The sequence below is a fragment of the Aquarana catesbeiana genome, linkage group LG10, assembly GCF_042186555.1.
Source record: "Aquarana catesbeiana isolate 2022-GZ linkage group LG10, ASM4218655v1, whole genome shotgun sequence".
In the NCBI taxonomy this organism is placed as follows: domain Eukaryota; kingdom Metazoa; phylum Chordata; class Amphibia; order Anura; family Ranidae; genus Aquarana; species Aquarana catesbeiana.
The window spans coordinates 74,663,292-74,683,262 of record NC_133333.1 but is presented as its reverse complement, the minus strand read 5'-3'; the positions used below and the strand labels follow the sequence as shown (position 1 = coordinate 74,683,262).

Here is a 19,971-nt window from a genome sequence, read left to right as displayed (position 1 = left end):
GTCACTCTGACTGCTAAACACATGACACTCTTAAATTCAGCTTTCAATGCATCCACTAAAAGTTGAATAAGTGACTTTTTCCTTAATTTACACAACTGTGGTTCTATCCCTCACACTGCATCTATTTAGTCACCATGTTTTTATATCCCACTACAACTGATCTTTTTAACATCCAGTTGCCACTAGACAAAGCTGCGTGTATTGACACCTCCTGTTTTCCTTTTAATAATATCTTAGTGTAACATAAGATGTTTTCAAAACAAATGGTGCAAAACCCACAACGTCTCAGATCTGTAGCTTTGGACAATGCACTCCTAACACATTTTTTATAAATACCAATGAAATTGTCTCATCATCCACATACACCTGAATGTAAAATGGCTGAGAGAGATCTCTATATTAATCAAAAATACTAAATTTAATAAGGGCTTTCTTTAGAGCTTTAAATTATTGTATAAAATTTATCTTTTGTTATTCAAAAATATTTGCCCTACAGTAAGCCTCTATAATTCATTAAAATTTGCTCAGACAGATACTTTGTCTGCAAAAATCTCTCTGAACTCTTGAGAAAACTCTCGAGAAAAGTTATTAAGGCCCAAAAAATCTTATTTTTAAAAAACAATTACTTTGGTAAGTGATAATACCTTTTTTTAAATATATATTTTTCTCATCCATGAACCCTCTTCCAGTTATCTGGAAAATATAACACAAAAATGTGTTGTTCTCTGTCCACAGAAGTGAAACTGTCATGGCATGACTGACTAGTCCGTTTAACTTGATCTGCATTTCTCTGTTGGTAATACACTCCTCGCATGTCACAAACTCTTCAGAGAATGATCTGTTACTGTCAGTCTTAGCTACCATGCTTTGTATATCCTACACCAGTGGTCATCAACCCTGTCCTCAGGGCCCACTAACAAGCCAGGTTTGCAAGATAACTGAAATACATCACAGGTGATATCATTTGCTGCTCAGTGATTGCAGTATTCTATTCTGCATCTCCCCCAAGGTAATACATAAAACCTGGCCTGTTAGTGGGCCTTGAGGACAGGGTTGATGACCACTGCCCTACACTGTACAATGCGGTAACAATCTAGTTTCTCGTTTTTCAAAATGTTTAACCTTTTTTTTTTTTTAAATGTTTTTATTGTGCACAACAGAAGTATACATACATTGCATAATACATATATTACATCAGCAAACATATTGCCAAAAAACATAGCAGTGATAGTGCAAATAGCTCTGTAACTAGAATATGGCGTTCCAAACACCGAACCTACCCTATGTAGAAATAGACATGTGCAGTTTTGTTTTTTTTTTTTTATATTTAGAAATGTATTACAACGTGTTAATTCAGAACAGCATAGAAAGAAAAAAAAAAAAAAAAAAAACTTCCCCCTCCCCCTCGGGATGTCGACATTTCAGTGTTCCTGTTCATTCAGTAGACAATAATACCTGGCCTGTCCATAGAAAAGGGAGTAGAGCAAGCGATATCCATCTACCCTATATATATATTTTTTTAAAAATAGACTAGGGCCCTTCCTCATCCAAGGTATTCTCAGAGTCTATCCACCTGAACCAAACCTTCCTAAACTTTTTGGTAGCCCCTCTAGCTTCATAGGTCATTTTGTACATCATCAAATCTGCATTTATTATTTTAATCCACATCCCCAGCGTTAATTGTTCCTCATGTATCCATCTCTTTGCAATGAGCTTTTTTACTCCAAAGTACAGGATTCCTAGGAACAATTTAGTGTGTGCATTCATCTCCTCTTGGTCGAAAATCCCAAGCAAACACCTCATGGGAGAGCAAATATTTGGTAAAGCAAACTTATCTGATATAAATTCAGTGACCTGAGACCATAGCGGTCTCACCTTTATGCATTCCCACGCCATATGTACAAAAGTGCCCTCCTCTTTCCCACATTTATGGCAAGTAGCAGAATCCCTCCTATGCATTTGATGTAATCTAGCCGGTGTATAATACTGTTGGTGGAAATATAGATACTGAATCATTCTATCCATAGAGGAGATAACAGATACCAAGAATGTATCCAATACCTCTTGCCACAGTTCCTCCGACAACTCTGGGACAATCATCTCCCATCTCTCCCTGGCTCTCGAAGTTAGGGTCACCTTCCCCGGGCCCACCGCCCCATAGTATCTGGAAACCCGCTTGGATGCATCCGGGTCAATCAGAACTCTTTCATGGTCAGTGTTCTGTACACGAATCTCAGACCCACCAAACTGGGTATATGCTGCATGCCTTAGTTGCGCATATCTGAAGAGCCAAGTCTTAGGCACTCCAAATTGCTCTCTCAACTGGTCAAAAGTACACAGACGGCCATCCCTACAAATGTGGTGCAAATATTTAATACCATATTTCGCCCATGTCATTGGACCATCAGAGAGTTTCATAAACTCCCCCAAGGAGCGGTTGCACCATAGAGAACTGTTAGGAGATAGCCACAAGGGATCATCCCCTCGCCGTTGGGAACACAGATGAAAGACCTTCCCCGGTAACAACATTACCGAACCCACCTTTCTCCCCGGAATCCCTTTCATATATAGTATGTTCTGAAGGGTTTCCTGTGAAGTGGAAATTGCAGCCTCCAACAAGGTAGTGGCATTGGGTGTCTGTGGAGACAGCCGCCAATGCAGAAAAGAGAGCTGTGAGGCCAAAAAATAGGAGCGCAGATCCGGAAGGGCCATCCCTCCCAATGTAACTGGTAATTTCAAGATCGCTAGAGACACATTGGGCGCTTTAGAGCCCCACAAAAAACCTACAATAATGGAGTCAATGTGCCTAAAGACCTGTAATGTCACAAAAACTGGGGAGTTTGAGAGGATATAGAGAAACTTGGGTAGGAAAATCATCTTAAACAGATTTATCCATCCCATCAAGGTAATCGGCAAGTTCTGCCACCTTTGAACCTTCTCCCGAAACTTTCCCACAATCAGTGACAAATTGGTCTCCAAGAACTTAGAAATGGGTAGTTGAATTTCAATTCCCAAATATCTGAAAGATGTGGATAACGGAATGGGGCACTCCGGTGGGACTCTCACCGCCTCATCAATGGGGAAAAGGGAGGACTTTTTCCAGTTTATACGGAATCCAGAATAGTCTCCAAACTCCTGAATCAGTCGGAAAGCTTCCAGAAGCGAGGGTCCGGGATCCTGCAGATATAGCAACATGTCATCTGCATAGAGTGACACTCGCTCCTTGAATTCCCCTATCCTCAAACCGGTCAATCATGGACTAGACCTTAGTTGGACTGCTAAAGGCTCTATAGCCAGGGCAAACAGGAGGGGTGAAAGTGGACACCCCTGCCTGGTGCCCCTAAATATAGGGAAGGGGTCTGAGATAATACTGTTAACCCTTATTCTGATCAGTGGATCTGTATACAACAGCCGCACCCAGGAAATGAAGACAGGGCCAAAGCCATAGGACTTCAATAGGTGAAACAAGTACGGCCACTCCACCGAGTCGAAGGCCTTTTTTGTATCCAAAGAAGCCACCACTCCAGTCCCGGAGTTGTCGTGAACAGCCTGAAGATTCAGAAAAAGCCTCCTAATATTCATTTGGGTGCACCTACCCTGGATAAATCCTGTTTGATCTGCATCTACCAATTTGGGGATGACTGCCTGCAGCCTACCTGCAATTATTTTGGCCAATATTTTTGTATCAACGTTCATCAACGAGATCGGATGGTACGAGTCACACTCCCGGGGATCCTTCCCCCCTTTAGGGATCAAAACAACCAGAGCTTCCCTCATAGAAGGGGGTAACCCACCACGTGATCTGGCCGCATTGAACACTCTAAGCAAACGGGGAGCTAGACCATATCGAAAGGCGCAGTACCACTCCGATGGAAGACCGTCTAAACCAGGGGATTTTCTAGGGGGAAAGGAGGCAATCGCCTCCTCCACCTCCTCTACCATAATGCCAGCCTCCAGAGCAGCGCTGTCATCGTTGGTCAATCTAGGGAGATCAATGTCATCTATGTATGTTTCCATTGCTTCTGTCCCCAGAGGAGCACAAGACTTATAGAGATCTTTATAGAAAAGAACAAAAGTATTCAAGATATCCACCGAGTCACAGACTTCCACCTTGCAGTCATCAAAGACCGATTTGATATGGATCGAAACATATTCCGGTAGCGCCAAGTATGCCAGTAATCTGCCATTCTTGTCGCCAAATTCAAATATACGCCTGCGCTGGGCCAGGCTAAGCTTCGTGGTATGGTCAGTTAGTGCTGTCTTGTACTCCCTGGTTCTCATCCGCAATGTCAGCAACCTCTCCTCAGTGGGGTTCCTAACATATTCTGCCTCCGCCAGGGACACCTCTGTTTCCTTATGCTGCATGTGGAGGCTAGCTGTTTCTTAAAATCATTTACTTCTGCTATAAACACCACACACAGGATGGCTTTAAAGGCTTCCCATTTAAGAAGAAAGGACCCAGAGCCGGCATTGTCAACCCAATAATGTTTGATAGCCTCTGTGCACTTGATTTTTACATATTCTTCCTGAAGCCAGCTAGCCTCCATCCGCCAGAGGCGCAACCCAGGCTTCAGTCCCAGATTAAGTTCCAACAGCATAGGGGGGTGGTCAGACAGTGCTCTGGGTAAGTAAGACACTTTCTTAACTAATGTCATTCCCTCCCCCTCAGTCAGGATAGTGTCTATTCTGGAGAGCGTCTTGTGCGTTTCCGAATAGCAGGAATATTCCCTAACATCAGGATGGTGAAAACGCCAGATGTCTCTAAAACCATGAGCAGACATCCACCCCGCCAGGGGGGCAGGGGTGCCAATTGTCCCCCCATCCTATCCAAAACTGAATCAGAGACGGAATTGAAAACACCCAAAATGAAAATCCTCCCTTCTGCCACCTCATATGTATCCTTCATCATATCATCCAGATGAATTAGCGCAAAGGGAGGAGGAACATACAAGTTCACAAACGTTAGCAACTTATTCATTACCTGCAAAACCAGTATAACATACCGCCCTTTAATGTCAGCTCGTACCGTGTGAATAGATATGAGCATTGCCTTGGCGACCAGTGTGGAGGCTCCCCTCGCATATAAGGAATAGCTGGAGTGATAGGCCCCAGCTATGTGAGCCCTTTTTAGGGAAAGAAGCCTGGACCCCTGAAGATGAGTCTCCTGGAGGAGTATTAGGTGAGGTTTGTATTTTTTAATATAATCAAATATCAAAGAGCGTTTGAATTTAGCGTTTAGGCCTCTGACATTCCAGGCCAGAACCTTAAGATTTACCTCCATGACGGGTACGTGGAAAGAAAGAGAAGAATTGAGTGGAGGTGTTCCCTCCACCTTTTGGGTACGATCATCTATAGAGTTGGGTCTCCAGGCTCCTCCCCCCACACGCATAACATAGCACTTTAGGCCTTGGGTAAAACCTAATGCAAAACCACCGAATGAATGAAATGAAATAATAAAAAAGGTCTAATACTAGGTAAACTGTAGTGCTTAGAGCATCTTGCAGACTTAGCATATATTACTGGCAAGTGACATAAACAGTCCCAATATCAGCAAAAAATAATAAAAGAATGATATAAAAAGAAACCCCAAAAAAATTTGTTCTGTTCCTCAGGTTGTTTGTCCCATGGGAGGATCATCAAACTTGTATATCCGTACAAGTGTAGGTACATATTCTAGAACTGTACAGTGTCAAGAACAGCTCTAAATGCCAACACAGAAAAATAAGGCAGAAAAAAAACTCCAGGTATAGATGGGAAGCTGTTGTTATGAGGAGCCAGAATATCATTGAAGAGTAATCATCAAATAAAACAATAAAAAACAATCCAAAAAATTTGCTGACATTTCTTCTTTTTTGTCCCCCCATCCTGTGTTTCCTCCATACGACGCAATCATGGTGGGTGGGGAGAAACCATGTTTCGCTGGCGACTACGTGTATCCAACCACTCCGAGGCTTCAGTAGGGTTATTGAAAACATATGTTTTCCCATTATCCACCACCCTCAGCTTAGCAGGGTAAAGCATGCTGTAAATCAGGCTAAGGTCTCTCAATCTCTTCTTTACAGGCTGAAAGGAGGCCCTCTGCTTCTGGGTAGCTGCAGAGAAGTCTGGATATATTGCTATACGACATCCGTCGATCATTAAATCAGGGCCCGTCCGGGCTCCTCTCAGGATATTTTCTCGATCACGGAAGTGCAGTACTTTTGCTATCATGGATCTGGGAGGGGCTCCCTTCGGAGGAGCCTGTCCTGGGATGCGGTGTGCCCTTTCAATGGCAAACATGGTTGTAAAGGTGTTAGGAGGCATATGTTCCATCAGCCATTTCTCAAGGAACTCTTCAGGATGCCTCCCCTCCACCCCCTCCGGGAACCCCACCAGCCTAATATTTTTCCTTCTCATACGATCTTCCATGTCAGCCATCTTTAATGTATGTTCAGACAGTGTCTTCTTAGTCACCTGTGCTGCTGTATCCAAGGGTCTGACTATATCTTCCAGGGAAGTAATGCGACGATTTGTGAGCTGTGCTTTCTCCCTTAGTTTTTGCATATCATGTTTCATGAAGGAAAATTCCACCTTCAGCTCCTCAAAGTGGTCTATCAACTTGTTCTGACATCCCTGTATGGCAGCCATGATCCGAGTTAGGGACGGCTCCTCTTCCCCCTCCGCAGTCCTGTCAGCACTGGCCCTGCAGTCTCTCAGCCTGTCTAAGAATCTTCCCCTCCTCAGCACATCAGCCCTCTGGGGTTTAGGACTCATCCTGTCCAGCTGAGGTGACGCCTGCTGCGGGCTATCCTCGGGTCTGTGGAGCAGGGGCCATTCGTCCTCCTCCTCCTGTGTGCCGGCACCATTTTGGGAGCCCCAGGCATATTTCGCCAGCCATTCTCCGGTCGATTTTGGCCAGGGGGCCGTACTTCACCATCCCCGGAGGTTCCCAGGGTGTCCCTGTACTCATCCCCTACACTCCTGAGAAGAAGTTTGTTGTCTTTCGCCCAGGATTACCAGAGCATCTGCTGTCTGCTTACGGAGCTCCGTTCCCAAGCTCCTCACATGCCACTCACTGGCTCCGCCCCCATGTTTAACCTTTTTACCACTTTTTAAACATATTTTGTTTGTACATCTGCCAAAAATTATGTACACTACGTTATAGGACTTTCCTGATTATAGTAATGAGAAAAAAATTGTTTAGAGGACAATCTCATGAAACTCACAGATTGGGTCCTGTCCATGAGCTGCGATTGGCCATTTCCCTGACTCCTCCCCCAACCAAAGTCCTTACTTTTACCAGAAATACTCATTTACAAAGACTTTTAACAATTGTTATTTTTACAATTTTTTTAGATTGAACAAAACTTTCATATTTTCTCTGGGGAGCCTTAAGTAAATTAGAACAATCTACTACTTTTAATTTAATAACCGAATCCAAGTTTGGAATATTTTTGTAAAAATTGCTCAATCCTTAACTTATTATTTCCTGCAACCAAATCTGTAGGATCTTAATCAATATTTTTTCTCTGAAAACTTTGTTCTGCCCCCTTTTTATGTGTTTTAGAATGACCACATGTAATAACACACCTTTTCTGTTGTTCAGGGCTTAAATATTTATACGCATTTACATGCAGAATTAAATTTAGTTTCCTTATTAAAGAACTTCTTTACACTCTGGCATTAAGTAATTACCTTAATACTGCATGTATTCCTGTATTCCATATATATAGAATGTATCAATTTCCTGATGGTACAGGAAAATACTTCTGAGCCTTGAGATGTTAACCATCCCATGTTACCCTTTTATATAAACAAACACACTCACCCCTTGTTTAGTATGATAGTCCTGTGTGCACTTAAAAAAAACAAGAGATGAATAATGTCCTTTAACTTTGTCTGTTGTTCGTTGCCTTTTCTTTCATTTTGTTGCTTTTTCTTTTTTTCTTCGCTTTTTCTTGGAAGAATAATTTTCTTTAGCTTTAGCCTTGTTCCTTGAATAGTGTACTGTAGTGTTTGCCTGTTGATTTTTTTTGTCTTTGTTCTTGGACTTTCCATCTTCAAACATCAAAATCCGACTTTCAACTTAGCTCACCCAAAGAGTACATCTGCCTGTTGTACCTACAATGGTGGCTTTTTCAAATAACGTGAAGTCTTAGTTCCTGATTCAACACTTTTTTCTTCTTGGGCAACTACCCAATATTTTCTTATGTGAGACTTTCTCACCTTCTTAGGAACTAACCTTGGCAGAAATCTTCACGTACATAACGTTACGTTTTCACAAACAAAGTCCTGGATTTCCAAAAATAACTTGAAGCATACCGTCCAATTGGCCTTGTCAATCAACTTCGTAGGCTGGGTCTTCCTTTTTTTTCTCTTCGTATAAAGTTACAAACTTTGGCTAGAGGTGAGAAAACAAACAGAGAAAAAACTCACCCTCGACTTTTACTGAACTGTTGTCCACATCTGACGCAAACGCCTCCTGGGTGATAGGTTCTGAACCGTCTTTTTCTCAAGACTTGAATATTCGCAAAACTACGCTAATCTCTCCCCCCTCAGCAAGGATCGAGATTTCCGTAAAAATAGAGATATGACGGCAGTGGCTGGTTCACCATTGAAGAATATAGTTAATATCTAAAATTCTAAATATTCTTATTCTCAGAGGCGTTTCTGGGTGTATAGCAAAGTCTTTGTGTTTATATGTCAGTGTCCTCTCTCCTAGAGGGTGTGTGTAAAGGAGAAATGTATCTGTCCTTATGCAAGGCCGCATTTCCAACTTACCTTTAGGAATTTGTTTCTTAGTAGAAATTGAAGAATCCTTCGTTCATACGATGCTTCCAGAAAGGTTGTTTATTGTTCAGAAAGATAAGTAAAGACAAGATTGACATCTGGTAACATATGGCATGGTGATGGCCTCAGAAGGAGGAGGAGGCATCTGATGTTGCATTCTGCAAAGTGTAGGGTTCCTTCCCACCTCCATTCCTAGCTATCATACCCCTACTCCATTCTTATACTGTTTCATAATGTTATGTCAGCATATCCTAGAATAACACCCATATTTGCATATAAGCTTATATGGCTTCAGTCTAAAGATAAGTAGCATAACTCCACCCATTGTCCTGATATAGTAGCTCAGAATAGATGTATCTATACAGCAAAATCATTTCTCTCTGCCCTATGTCCCTGTGTGTTCTGTGACCTTCAGAAACCATCACTAATTACATATAACATTCATGTGTTTCATATATTTTTCAGAAACTTTTATCACTTAAAATATTAATTAATTCCAATTCTTCTAACACAGGGGATGCCTGATATCTGATATGTATGTTAGTGCAGACTTCTGTGAAAAATCAGTGAGCCAATCACACAAGCAGGAAATTATGTTTCTGGGGGGTGTTCTGTACACATTCTGTGTACAGAACACCTCCAGGTAGCCATATTGCATTGAATTTTACAGAAAATTACAGAGCTGCAGATTAAAAAGGAAAGGTCATTTTTAATAACATTCAATTACAATATGATTTGTGTCGCAATTCTATATGCTATATTATTATTTTTTTCATTTGCTATTTTTTTTTCCACAAAAGTGAAGTTTCCCTTTAAGTAAGTGGCAGCGAAAAGGGTTAAAGCTCTGCCTATGGACAATATTGAGTAGCAGCTTGTCGCCATTTCACGGGTGCATGCATTTTTGGTTTTGACATGCTTGGTATCTATTTTCTTGACACATACTTATCTTTCTAATTTACCAAAAAATGGGAACATTAATTTGTTTGTGTGTACTAAACTTAATTTTACTGAAAATATAGGTTTAAAAAAACAGGTGTGGAAGTATTGTGTTTTCTACACACTTCTTTTTGGCTCAACAAAATAACTTTTTATATTGCCTTTGTTTCCTCTCCCCCTTCTCATGCTGGCTAAAAACAGATGTAGTCACTAACCACTTGGATAATTGGTTGTATCAATTAAATATGTTAATTTTCTATGTCACTCTGATGTACCAATAAAGAACAATTCAAGGATTACAGTTCTGCCACCTCTTCTTACTACTGGTGCAAGTATTGTGTGACATACAAATTTGCAACTAACATTTAATTCTACAGGCTTCCTACTTTCAGAAAATATGTAAGGCTTTGGAGGTTTTAAGTAATTTCAAGGCCAAAAACTTGCATTTTAACATGTGTGGGAAAAAAGAAAGAAAATGGCTTTGGCAGCGAAAGGGTTCAGTTTTCAGTGTTTTGAAAAGTTACGCAACACCATTTGGACCTATGACAAACTCACTATTACTTTGGTTTTTTGCTTTTAATTAAAACAAAGTGTTCCAGGATTGGAATCAGTCTAAAGCCCCATACACACGATAGGACTTTGTACAAACTTTCCCTTGGATTTTTGTACAAAGGGCATTGGCCAGAAGTTTCTCTTGCATACAGACGACAGGACTTTTCCAGCCAACTTTCACCAAATCACGTGGTTTTTCAGCTCTTTACCACCACCCTTTGGTCAACTTCTGTATTGTTGTGTGATATTGTGTCAATCTCGCCACTTTTATTGGCGAGATTGACACCTTGTGAGCCGGATTCACACTGGTGCGGGGATCCGATTTGGATCCCCGCCAATGCCAGGCACTGTTTGGTATGAATCTTGAGGGGGAACTCCACGCCAAATTTTAAATAAAAAACCGGCATGGGTTCCCCTCCAGGGGCATACCAGGCCCTTAGATCTGATATGGATTTTAAGGGGAACCCCCTACACCGAAAAAACTGTGTGGGGGTCCCCCCAAAATCTATACCAGACCCTTATCCAAGCACGCAGCCCGGCCGGTCAGGAAAGGGGGTGGAGACGAGCGAGCGCCCCCCCCCCCCCGAGCCGTACCAGGTCGCATGCCCTCAACATGGGGGTGGGTGCTTTGGGGGAGGGGGCGCCCTGCGGCCCCCCTCCCCCAAAGCACCTTGTCCCCATTTTGATGAGGACAAGGGTCTCTTCCCGACAACCCTGGCCGTTGGTTGTCGGGGTCTGCGGGCGGGGGGCTTATCGGAATCCAGGAGCCCCCTTTAATAAGGAGGCCCCAAAATCCCGGCCCCCCACCCAATGTGAATGAGTATGGGGTACATGGTACCCCTACCCATTCACCTAGGGAAAAAAAAGTGTCAATGAAAAAAACACAATACACAGGTTTTAAAAGTAATTTATTAGGCAGCTCCAGGGGTCTTCTTCCGACTTCGGGGTTCTTCTGCCGACTTCGGGGGTCTCTCAGGCCTCTTCTCCCTCTCTCCGGTGTCGTCTCCACACTCTCTGGTTCTTCTCCGGTGCCTTCTTCCTTCTGCCGGGCTCCTCCGCTATCTTCTGCTCTTTTGCTGCTCTTTTGCTAGCGGAGGAGCCCGGACATCTGGATCGTCTTCTTCCCTCTTCTCTTCCAGAGATGTTGACACGACGCTCTCTCTGGCTGTAATGCTGGCTGGGCGCTCTGCTATGACTTATATAGGCGGTGACCCCTCCCCCCTATGACATCACAGTCCCGGGGCATGCTGGGACTGTGAGATCATAAGGGGGCGTGGTCATGTCATCCTATGACTTCCTTGTCGTGAGCATACACTGATCAGCAGCTCTGGCTACAGCGAGAACATTTTCCAACAGGCTGGTTGTACACAAGTTGATCGATAGATACTGATCCGGCTGAATTTTGATCCATGTATGACCAGCTTTTGCCTATTTGTACACTGTATCTGTAAAGGGATACAAAAGAGTGCCTAGTTAGTAAGAATTCAAAGATATGTGAAGTTCAGTAGTTAGTTTAGAGATTTTTCCATGTTTTCCATAGATTAGTGTACCTTTTGGATGACCATTTATTTTTTGCTCTGCTTTAATGAAACAAACCATGTTTTGTGTAGGTGTCAGGTCTGCTTCAAATGATTGTGTACAAAATGTAGCACATATATTTTCTTTGATAATTACGTTTTTGTAATGCAGGCAAAACAATCGGGAGTACAAACTGTTCGTCATTTTCATTTTACGGTTTGGCCTGATCATGGGGTTCCAGATTCCACCTCATCTATCATCCAGTTTCGTAATCTTGTCAGAGAAAACATGGACCAACGAAGGAGCAATGGACCCACTGTTGTGCACTGCAGGTATTAATTGGTTCAGCTGGTAGAAAACAATCTTATTTCTGTCACATTCACATAACTTGTTTTTAGTTTTAAACCAAGTACACTGTGCCAAATAGTCTGTATTTAAGTATCAAATATTAGTTAATATACCTCCACTTGTTATGGTCATGTAGCACCAGAGTCAGCAGAGAAAACAACCCATATTTTGCCAGTTGTCCAGAAGAAGCTTGTCTCTAAGCCTCAGTTTCATAATACGTTTCTCTGGGGCATGGCCAGACCAGTGGTGTGAGCCCATGTACTCTGCAGAGCTGAGGCACCAGAGAAAAAAAAAGAAATATTCTAATTAGCTGATTTGTGGATCACAATCAAAGATGGAACTCACAGATTCAAACATCCAAACATGCTTCACCCCTGGAAACAAAACACACTCAGCAACAAAAGAAATTAGTAGAATAGATAACCTCATTGTGTGAGGTTTGCCAGAATCTGAAATGCTTCCATCCCTCACAAAAATCTTCAACTCCATACTACAAAAAGAGGAATTAAATGAAAGGAAAAAAAAGAGCACACTGTCTATCAAGGCCAGAACAACATTAAAACTAGTTAGCTCTATATTTTGGCATATTTATTTATTTATTAAGGAAACAGCGTATCATACACACCTATGAGGACTTTCATAACGTTACCTTACTGGTACACATAACAAATATGGGAAAGTTAATCTGGTCCTTAAAATAACAGGACAGACTTCCAACATCACCACTAAATGATGACTGGAAAATGGTTAATTAAGAAACCAAAGATTAAAAAAAGAAACCCAAACCTTTAGAAGAACTATGAAGACTGGTTACCCTCCAAACCTAATCCAAGATGGGTTCCACCAAAATGTCCCTTCACAAGGCAGTTTTCTGTTATCTTAATTTTTCAGAAATGCTTTTCTTATATAGAGAATTATAAGGACATATTTTTTTTTACATCCGGACTAACCTTTAATTTAGTACTTTAACAAATTCTAATATTAACTTTAGTTGACTACTAGAGGTCCTTAAATTATCAAAAGAAAAATAAAATGTTCCTGGGAAAAAAAAAAAGTCACCAAAAATAGTTTATTCTTGAACAACTACCCACAACTCCTGATATAAACTTACTAAAGTCAAGGTAAAATACGGCATACATATTTCATGTCGACTATATTATCCAAGAAGTGAGAAATCCGCTTATGCCAACTATTACTTGCTCCCTTAGATCATACCAAATTTTATACTATTTTCCTCAAATTTTACAAAATTACAACATTATTTCTATAAATGTAGATAATGGGGGCCCCTACAGTATGTTAGCCATCCTGCTCGTTGATATTGGTGACATATATTTCAGTTCCTCAAAGTCACCTCCCAGTAACCAGCGCCAAAACCAGCCCACCACAGGCAAGTCGCTCAGCTCAGCTGAGTGTCTCTCTCAGAGTACACTCACAAACCTTTCATCAATCATCATCATCTGCAGTTTTGCCACCAGGTCTGTCAGCATTAAGTCTGTCAGAGTTAGTAACAGATTTCAGCATTTAATTCCAGAAGGCTCACCACACTCAACCCTTGTAATAAAAATGTAATCATTATGGAAAACAGCCTGATCAGGCAGATCACTTCATCTTTATAATTAACTTTCTGACAGTGCAATGCTGTGCAGACTCCTGGGTAAAAATATGTGCATTTATTATTTTTTCTCCTGAACTTATCCTTAAAGGGGTTGTACACCCTTGTGTTTTTTCACTCTAATGCATCCTATGATAGCAGCGCAGCCATTGGCTCCCGCTGCTGTCAATCAAATCCAATGACGCGGGTGCAGGGGCGAGGCCGAATCATACATTCGGCGGCTATGGACGCCGAATTCTGGACTTCGGGAGTGGGCCCGCAAGGTAACCCCCTCAGGAGAGTGCTTCTCCTAGGGGGTTATCTGATGTGGGGAGAAGCCGAGAGAGACGCCGGGGGACCCCAGAAGAGCAGGTTCAGGTCCACTCTGTGCAAAATGAGCTGCACAGTGGAGGTAAGTATGATATGTTCGTTATTTAAAAAAAAAAAAACAATCCCTTACAATCACTTTCAAGTGGAAGTTAATTTCCATTAATGACTTTTACCTATAGGTATGCCTATAATAAGGCTTACCTATAGGTAGTGTAAATATCTCCTAAACATGGAGATATTTACTTTACATGCAGACAGTGATATCAGTGGCGAATGCGCTCTGAAGGAACAGCCACTGTGCGGCTCTCGTGCGCATGCGCAGGAGTGACATAATCATGGCTCCAGCCAGTCACAGAGCTGGAGTCCGCGAACCCGGCAGCAAGATGGGTGAAGCTGGAAGCGGCCTCCAGCTCTGACGTCTCGGCCCAGGAGAGCTTCGTTTTAAGGTAAATTAAACATAATGTACTAGCACATTATGGCTTTACCTTGCCATAGGGTAAGAAAAAACGTCCTGCATTTGTAAACTGCTTTAGCCACTTGCCGACCAGCTCATGCAGATATACTGCAGCAGGTTGGATCTCCTGATGTCCGCCGGCGACCCGCGATCGCAGTGAGGAGAGGCAGAACGAGGAACTGCCTATGTAAACAAGGCGATTCCCCATTCTGCCAGATGACATGACAGTGATCTCTGTCATTTTCCAGCAAGCCCACCCCCCCCTACAGTTAGAACACACCCAGAGAACAAACATAACCCCTTGATTGCTCCCTAGTGTTAACCTCTTCCCTGCCAGTGTAATTTTTACATTGATCAGTGCATTTTTATAGCACTGATCAATGTAATAATGTCACTGATCCCCAAAAAGTGTCATTTGAGGTCAGATTTGTCCGCCGCAATGTCACAGTCCCGCTAAAAATTGCAGATCGCCGTCATTATAAAAAAATAAAGGTCCCTAAATCTATCCTGTAGTTTCTAGACGCGATAACTTTTGCGCACACCAATCAATATACGCCTATTGTGATTTTTTTTTTTACCAAAAATATGTAGAAGAATATGTATCGGCCTAAACTGATGAATAATATTTTTTTTTTTTTGGATATGTATTATGGCAAAATGTAAAAAATATTGTTTTTTTTTCAAAATGTTTGCTCTTTTTTTTTTTTATAGCGCAAAAAATAAAAACCGCAGAGGTGATCAAATACCACCAAAAGAAAGCTCTATTTGTGGAAAAAAAAGGACGTCAATTTTGTTAGGGTACACCATCGCACGACCGCGCAATTGTCAGTTAAAAGACGCAGTGCTGTATCACAAAAAAATGGCCTGTTCATTAATGGGGCAAACCCTTCTGGGGCTGAAGTGGTTAAAGTCTGCAATAAAATTAGCAAAATACATGATGTGAGCCCGCCCCACTGCCCCTCTGGTTCCCATGCCCCAATCCAACTTGTAAGCGTTATATGGAAAGTCAGATAACACATCTATAGAGGTATATCTTCCTCATATTATAGACGATCGATAACTGTTACCTTCAACCTCACATTTATGACGCTAACAGCTGGCTTCACTTCTTTCTCTGCTCTTCACTTCTTTGACTTCCTCATGCTCCTATAATTTTAGTCATGTGACCTCTGTGCTTTCCTCCTTTGCTGGTTGGTACCTGTGCACAGTGGACCACTCTACTCTCTGCAGTATGCGTAATTCAGAGAAATGACATCATGCTTTGCTTATAATACAGAGATTAAAATTCCAATACTGACCCTGGTGACTGTATCAACATTCTAGAATTGTCTGGTCAAATCATTAGTAAGACCTCATCTGGAATATGCAGTTCACTTTTGAACAGCAGTTCAGTTCACTAAAAGAATTTTGGAGAACTGAAGAAAGTGCAGAGAAGGGCATGCAAACTGATAAGAGGAGCTCAGCTATGAGGAAAGAGTAGCTGAACTGAATGTATTCTCTCTTGAGAAGAGGCAATTAAGGGCTTTGACCACCATGTAAAAATACATAGGTGGTCCATATGGTGAACTTGGTGTAGAGTTATTCACGTTCAGGTCATTACATAGTTGGTAAGGTTGAATAAAGACACCAGTCCATCCAGTCCAACCTGTGTGGGTGTGTGTGTGCTCATGTAAAAAATGCCATATCCCTGCATAATGTGCTTGCTAAGGTGCCCATTTAAGAGTTTTTTGAAACTATCTATACTTCCTGCTGACACCACTGATTGTGGAAGTGAGTTCCACATCCTTATCGCCCTGACAGTGAAAAACCTCCTATGCAGTTCAAAGAGAAGTATGGGTATTTTGTTTGCAGATTTATACTTACCTAGGTGGATGCAGCATCGGTCCAATGCTGCATCTAACACTGAGGACCGAACACTGCCGATCGCTCGGTTCTCACAGCTCCCCGAGCAGAGAGCTGCTGACTGTCAATCACAGCTCTCTGCTCTGCCCCCTCCTAGCTCACTGGAGCGCTGGGCTGTGGAGGGGGTGGGAGTGGCCAGCTCAGGTTCTTAGCAGCTCGCTGAGAGGCTGAGGCTGATGTTGGTCCAGGGATCTGGGAGGATCTTGACTCCATGGTCGTGGTGACGCTGAGCCTGGACCTCTGTGACGTCAGCAGAGAGTGGACTTCAGTCCATTCAGCCTGCACTCCTGTGATCCATAGGAGAAGTACAGTCAAACAAGCTTTAGCTGTACTTCTCCTTTAAAGGTAAACCGTGGGGGGCATGGACGGATGAGGACCTAAGCAGATGTGCGTGTGGTGAGCTCCTGCCATCCTGATCTAATCCTGTGGATAAGTACGGGGATCTCGGTTTCTCCTCTCCTCCGGTGACTACCGGAGACTCATTTGACAGCAGTGTATGGCTTTATGGCACCTAAATGGTGCCATAAAGCCTGCTGCTCAGGCCGGCTGTGGACATGCGGCGGCTCCGGCCCTCTCCTCGTGTGCTGAAACCATCTTGCTCCGCAAGCTGCAGGCCCTGTTCACAGAGATGGAGGGGGGCGCAGCAGCGGGCTCTGCTCTCCTGTTGGCAGATAACCTGACAGCGCCAGACACTTCTATCATCCTTGCAGCAATAGAGCAAAGTAGAACATCCTTGCTGGTTTGAATCAATCTTCTAACAGAGGAATGTAACTTAATAAGAAATTATCTGGATAAGATCAGAGGCCACCTGATGGAGTCAGAAGCACATGAATCGACTGTGGAGGACCGCACAGAGCAGCACGCTGGTATGATCACAGAACTGCAGCAAACAGTCAAATATCTGTTAAACAAAACGGATGAGGCTGAGAATCGCATGCGTTGCAATAATGTGCAGGTACTTAGTCTCCCTGAAGGGGCTGAGGGTGAGCACCCAGCAGATTTTGCAGAAACTTTCTTCAAGGATCTTTTATACCTCCCTGATAGCCCGGTTACTTATGTTGCAGAACGGGCTCATCAAGTACCTATGGGCCGCTATATCCCAGGGGCCCCACCTTGCCCTTTCTTAGTCCTGTTCCTGAATTATCGTGACCGAGACCGTATCCTTTTTGAAGCCAGGAAACACCCGACTCTCCAGTATGGCAATACAATGGTGATGTTCTTTCCAGACTTCTCCCAAGAACTTCAGAAGAAACGCAAGACCTTCAATGATGTCCGCCGACGCCTTCGTTAATGTAACCTGAAGTACAATATGCTGTACCCAAGTCGCCTGCGGGTCCAGCACGAAGGTATGATCAAATTCCTCGATACCCCTGATGAAGCAGATACCTGGCTCTCCGGGCTGCGTTAAGCGGGTTTGCTTTCCTCACTCTACTCACAGGCCCCCCTCTTCTGTTGTTGAATGGTGCCCTCATGCAGGGGATGCTGTTTGCCTGTTCTCATGGAGAAATCGTTCGTTAACCATCAGGCTGAAGCCACTTTGTCTGAAGTTTTACCTGTCCTCGTGGATAAAGCATTTGTTTGCCATTAGGCTAATGCCACTTTGTCAGAAGTTTTGCCTATCAGTTATATCAGCGGTCAGTCTATTTACTATACTTTGTTATATTTACTTTACTTCTTGCTAGTGTCCAAGCTACCTTTGACCGATTAGGAGTGTTCTCACAGTGATACATACACCGAAAGATCTTGTCGCCTTCTACCTTTGGAGTTGTTTTCACCCAGTGAAGATGGATTCTGATTGGATCCCGCTACCAAAGAAGTGTTAAGAAACAGGTTTCGGGTATAAAACTGACCTAGTTTTTTGTTGGGGTACCTCATGGTCAGTAGGGAGTTTACAGTTTTTTGTTTTGTAAGCTCTATACCCACTGGACGATTGATTATTTTATTATGTTATGTCAGTAATTACCTTTCTCAGAGCTGACATGCCTTGCATTCCCTATCAGTTCTCAGATGGGATGTTGCCCCTCATTTATGTGTTACCCAGTTATCCTATTATATGTCCCCGATGGTTATGGAACTAAAACGTATATCTTGGAATGTCCAGGGTCTGAATGACAAGATTAAGAGAGCTTTGATGTTGAATGAGAGCTACAGCGCAGACCTACTTTGCCAGGAGGGCGTCAGTGATCAGCAAGTCTATGAGACTCTGCTGATCACAGATCGGGGTACGGGGTCGATCTCGACCCCTTACCACGTGATCAGCTGTCAGCCAATGATAGCTGATCATGTGATGTAAACAGTGCTGGTAATTGGCTATTTTTTCTCCTCACGCTGATAGCGTGAGGAGAAAAAGAAAAGCCGATCACCAAGGAAAGTTATCTGTGCCCACCAGTGCCACCTGCCAGTGCCACCTACCAGTGCCCACCAGTGCCACCTACCAGTGCCCACGGTGCCACCCATCAGTGCCCACAGTGCCACCTATCAGTGCCCACAGTGATACCTATCAACGTCACCAATCAGTGCCTTATCACCAGTGCTGCCTATCAGTGCCACCTACCAGTGCCCATCAGTGCCACCTACCAGTGCCACCTATTAGTGCCCATCAGTGCCATCTATCAGTGCTACCTATCAGTGCTCATCAGTGCCACCCATCAGTGCCACCTATCAGGGCCCATCAGTGCCGCCTCATCAGTGACTCCTTATCTGTGCCTATCAGTGCTGCCTTATCGGTGCCTATCAGTGCCACCTTATCTGTGCCTATCAGTGCCGCCTTATCTGTGCCTATCAGTGCAGCCCATCAGTACAGCCTGTCATTGCCCATCAGTGCAGCCTCATCAGCGCACATAAATAAAGGAGAAAAATTACCTATTTGCAAAATTTTATAACAAACTATGAAACATGTTTGTTTTTTTGTTTTTTTTTTCATTTCCAGTCTTTTTTTGTTTGTTTAGCAAAAAATAAAAACCCCCAGTGGTGATCAAATACCACCAAAAGAAAGCTCTATTTGTGTGAAAGCAATTATAAAAATTTCATTTGGGTACAGTGTTGCATGACCGCGCAATTGTCATTCAAAATGTGACAGCGCTGAAAGCTGAAAATTGGCCTGGGCAGGAGGGGGGTTTAAGTGTCCAGTAAGCAAGTGGTTAACTATTCGAATCACCACAAGCTCCACATATTATTCCTGCAGGAGACTCATCTCCTGGGCAATGAGATTCTTGCTCTTCGAAGGCCCTGGGTACAGCAGCCATTCCATGCAACCTATTCTAGTTATGCAAGGGGAGTGGCCATACTACTGAACAAGTCCCTTGCATATAAGGTTATTCATATAGTGACTGACACGGATGGTCAATAAATTATTCTTTTGCTAGAGGCGATTGTGTATGCTCTGGTTAATTTATATGTTCCCCCTGCTTTCAACCAGCGTGTCTTGTACACTGTGTATGAGAAACTAGCCACCTGTCAGAAACCATGAATCATCCAGAGACAGAAGTACAGTTAAATCACACTTGTTTAATAAAAATAAAAAAAGGTAAACAGAGTAAACATAGTCAAAACATAGCCAGAGTTTAGG

The 19,971-nt window shown here is 42.9% G+C and overlaps 1 protein-coding gene across 2 annotated transcripts in view; it reads left to right on the top strand.

Annotated features, from left to right (window-relative positions):
* The window catches only part of LOC141110735 (receptor-type tyrosine-protein phosphatase H-like), a 788,595-nt gene that overhangs the window by 717,913 nt on the left and 50,711 nt on the right, over window positions 1-19,971 (top strand). For both annotated transcript variants that reach the window (XM_073602293.1, XM_073602291.1), the window contains one exon: window positions 11,947-12,107. In XM_073602293.1, coding sequence (XP_073458394.1) covers window positions 11,947-12,107 — 161 coding nt within the window. The remainder of the gene's footprint in view (window positions 1-11,946; window positions 12,108-19,971) is intronic.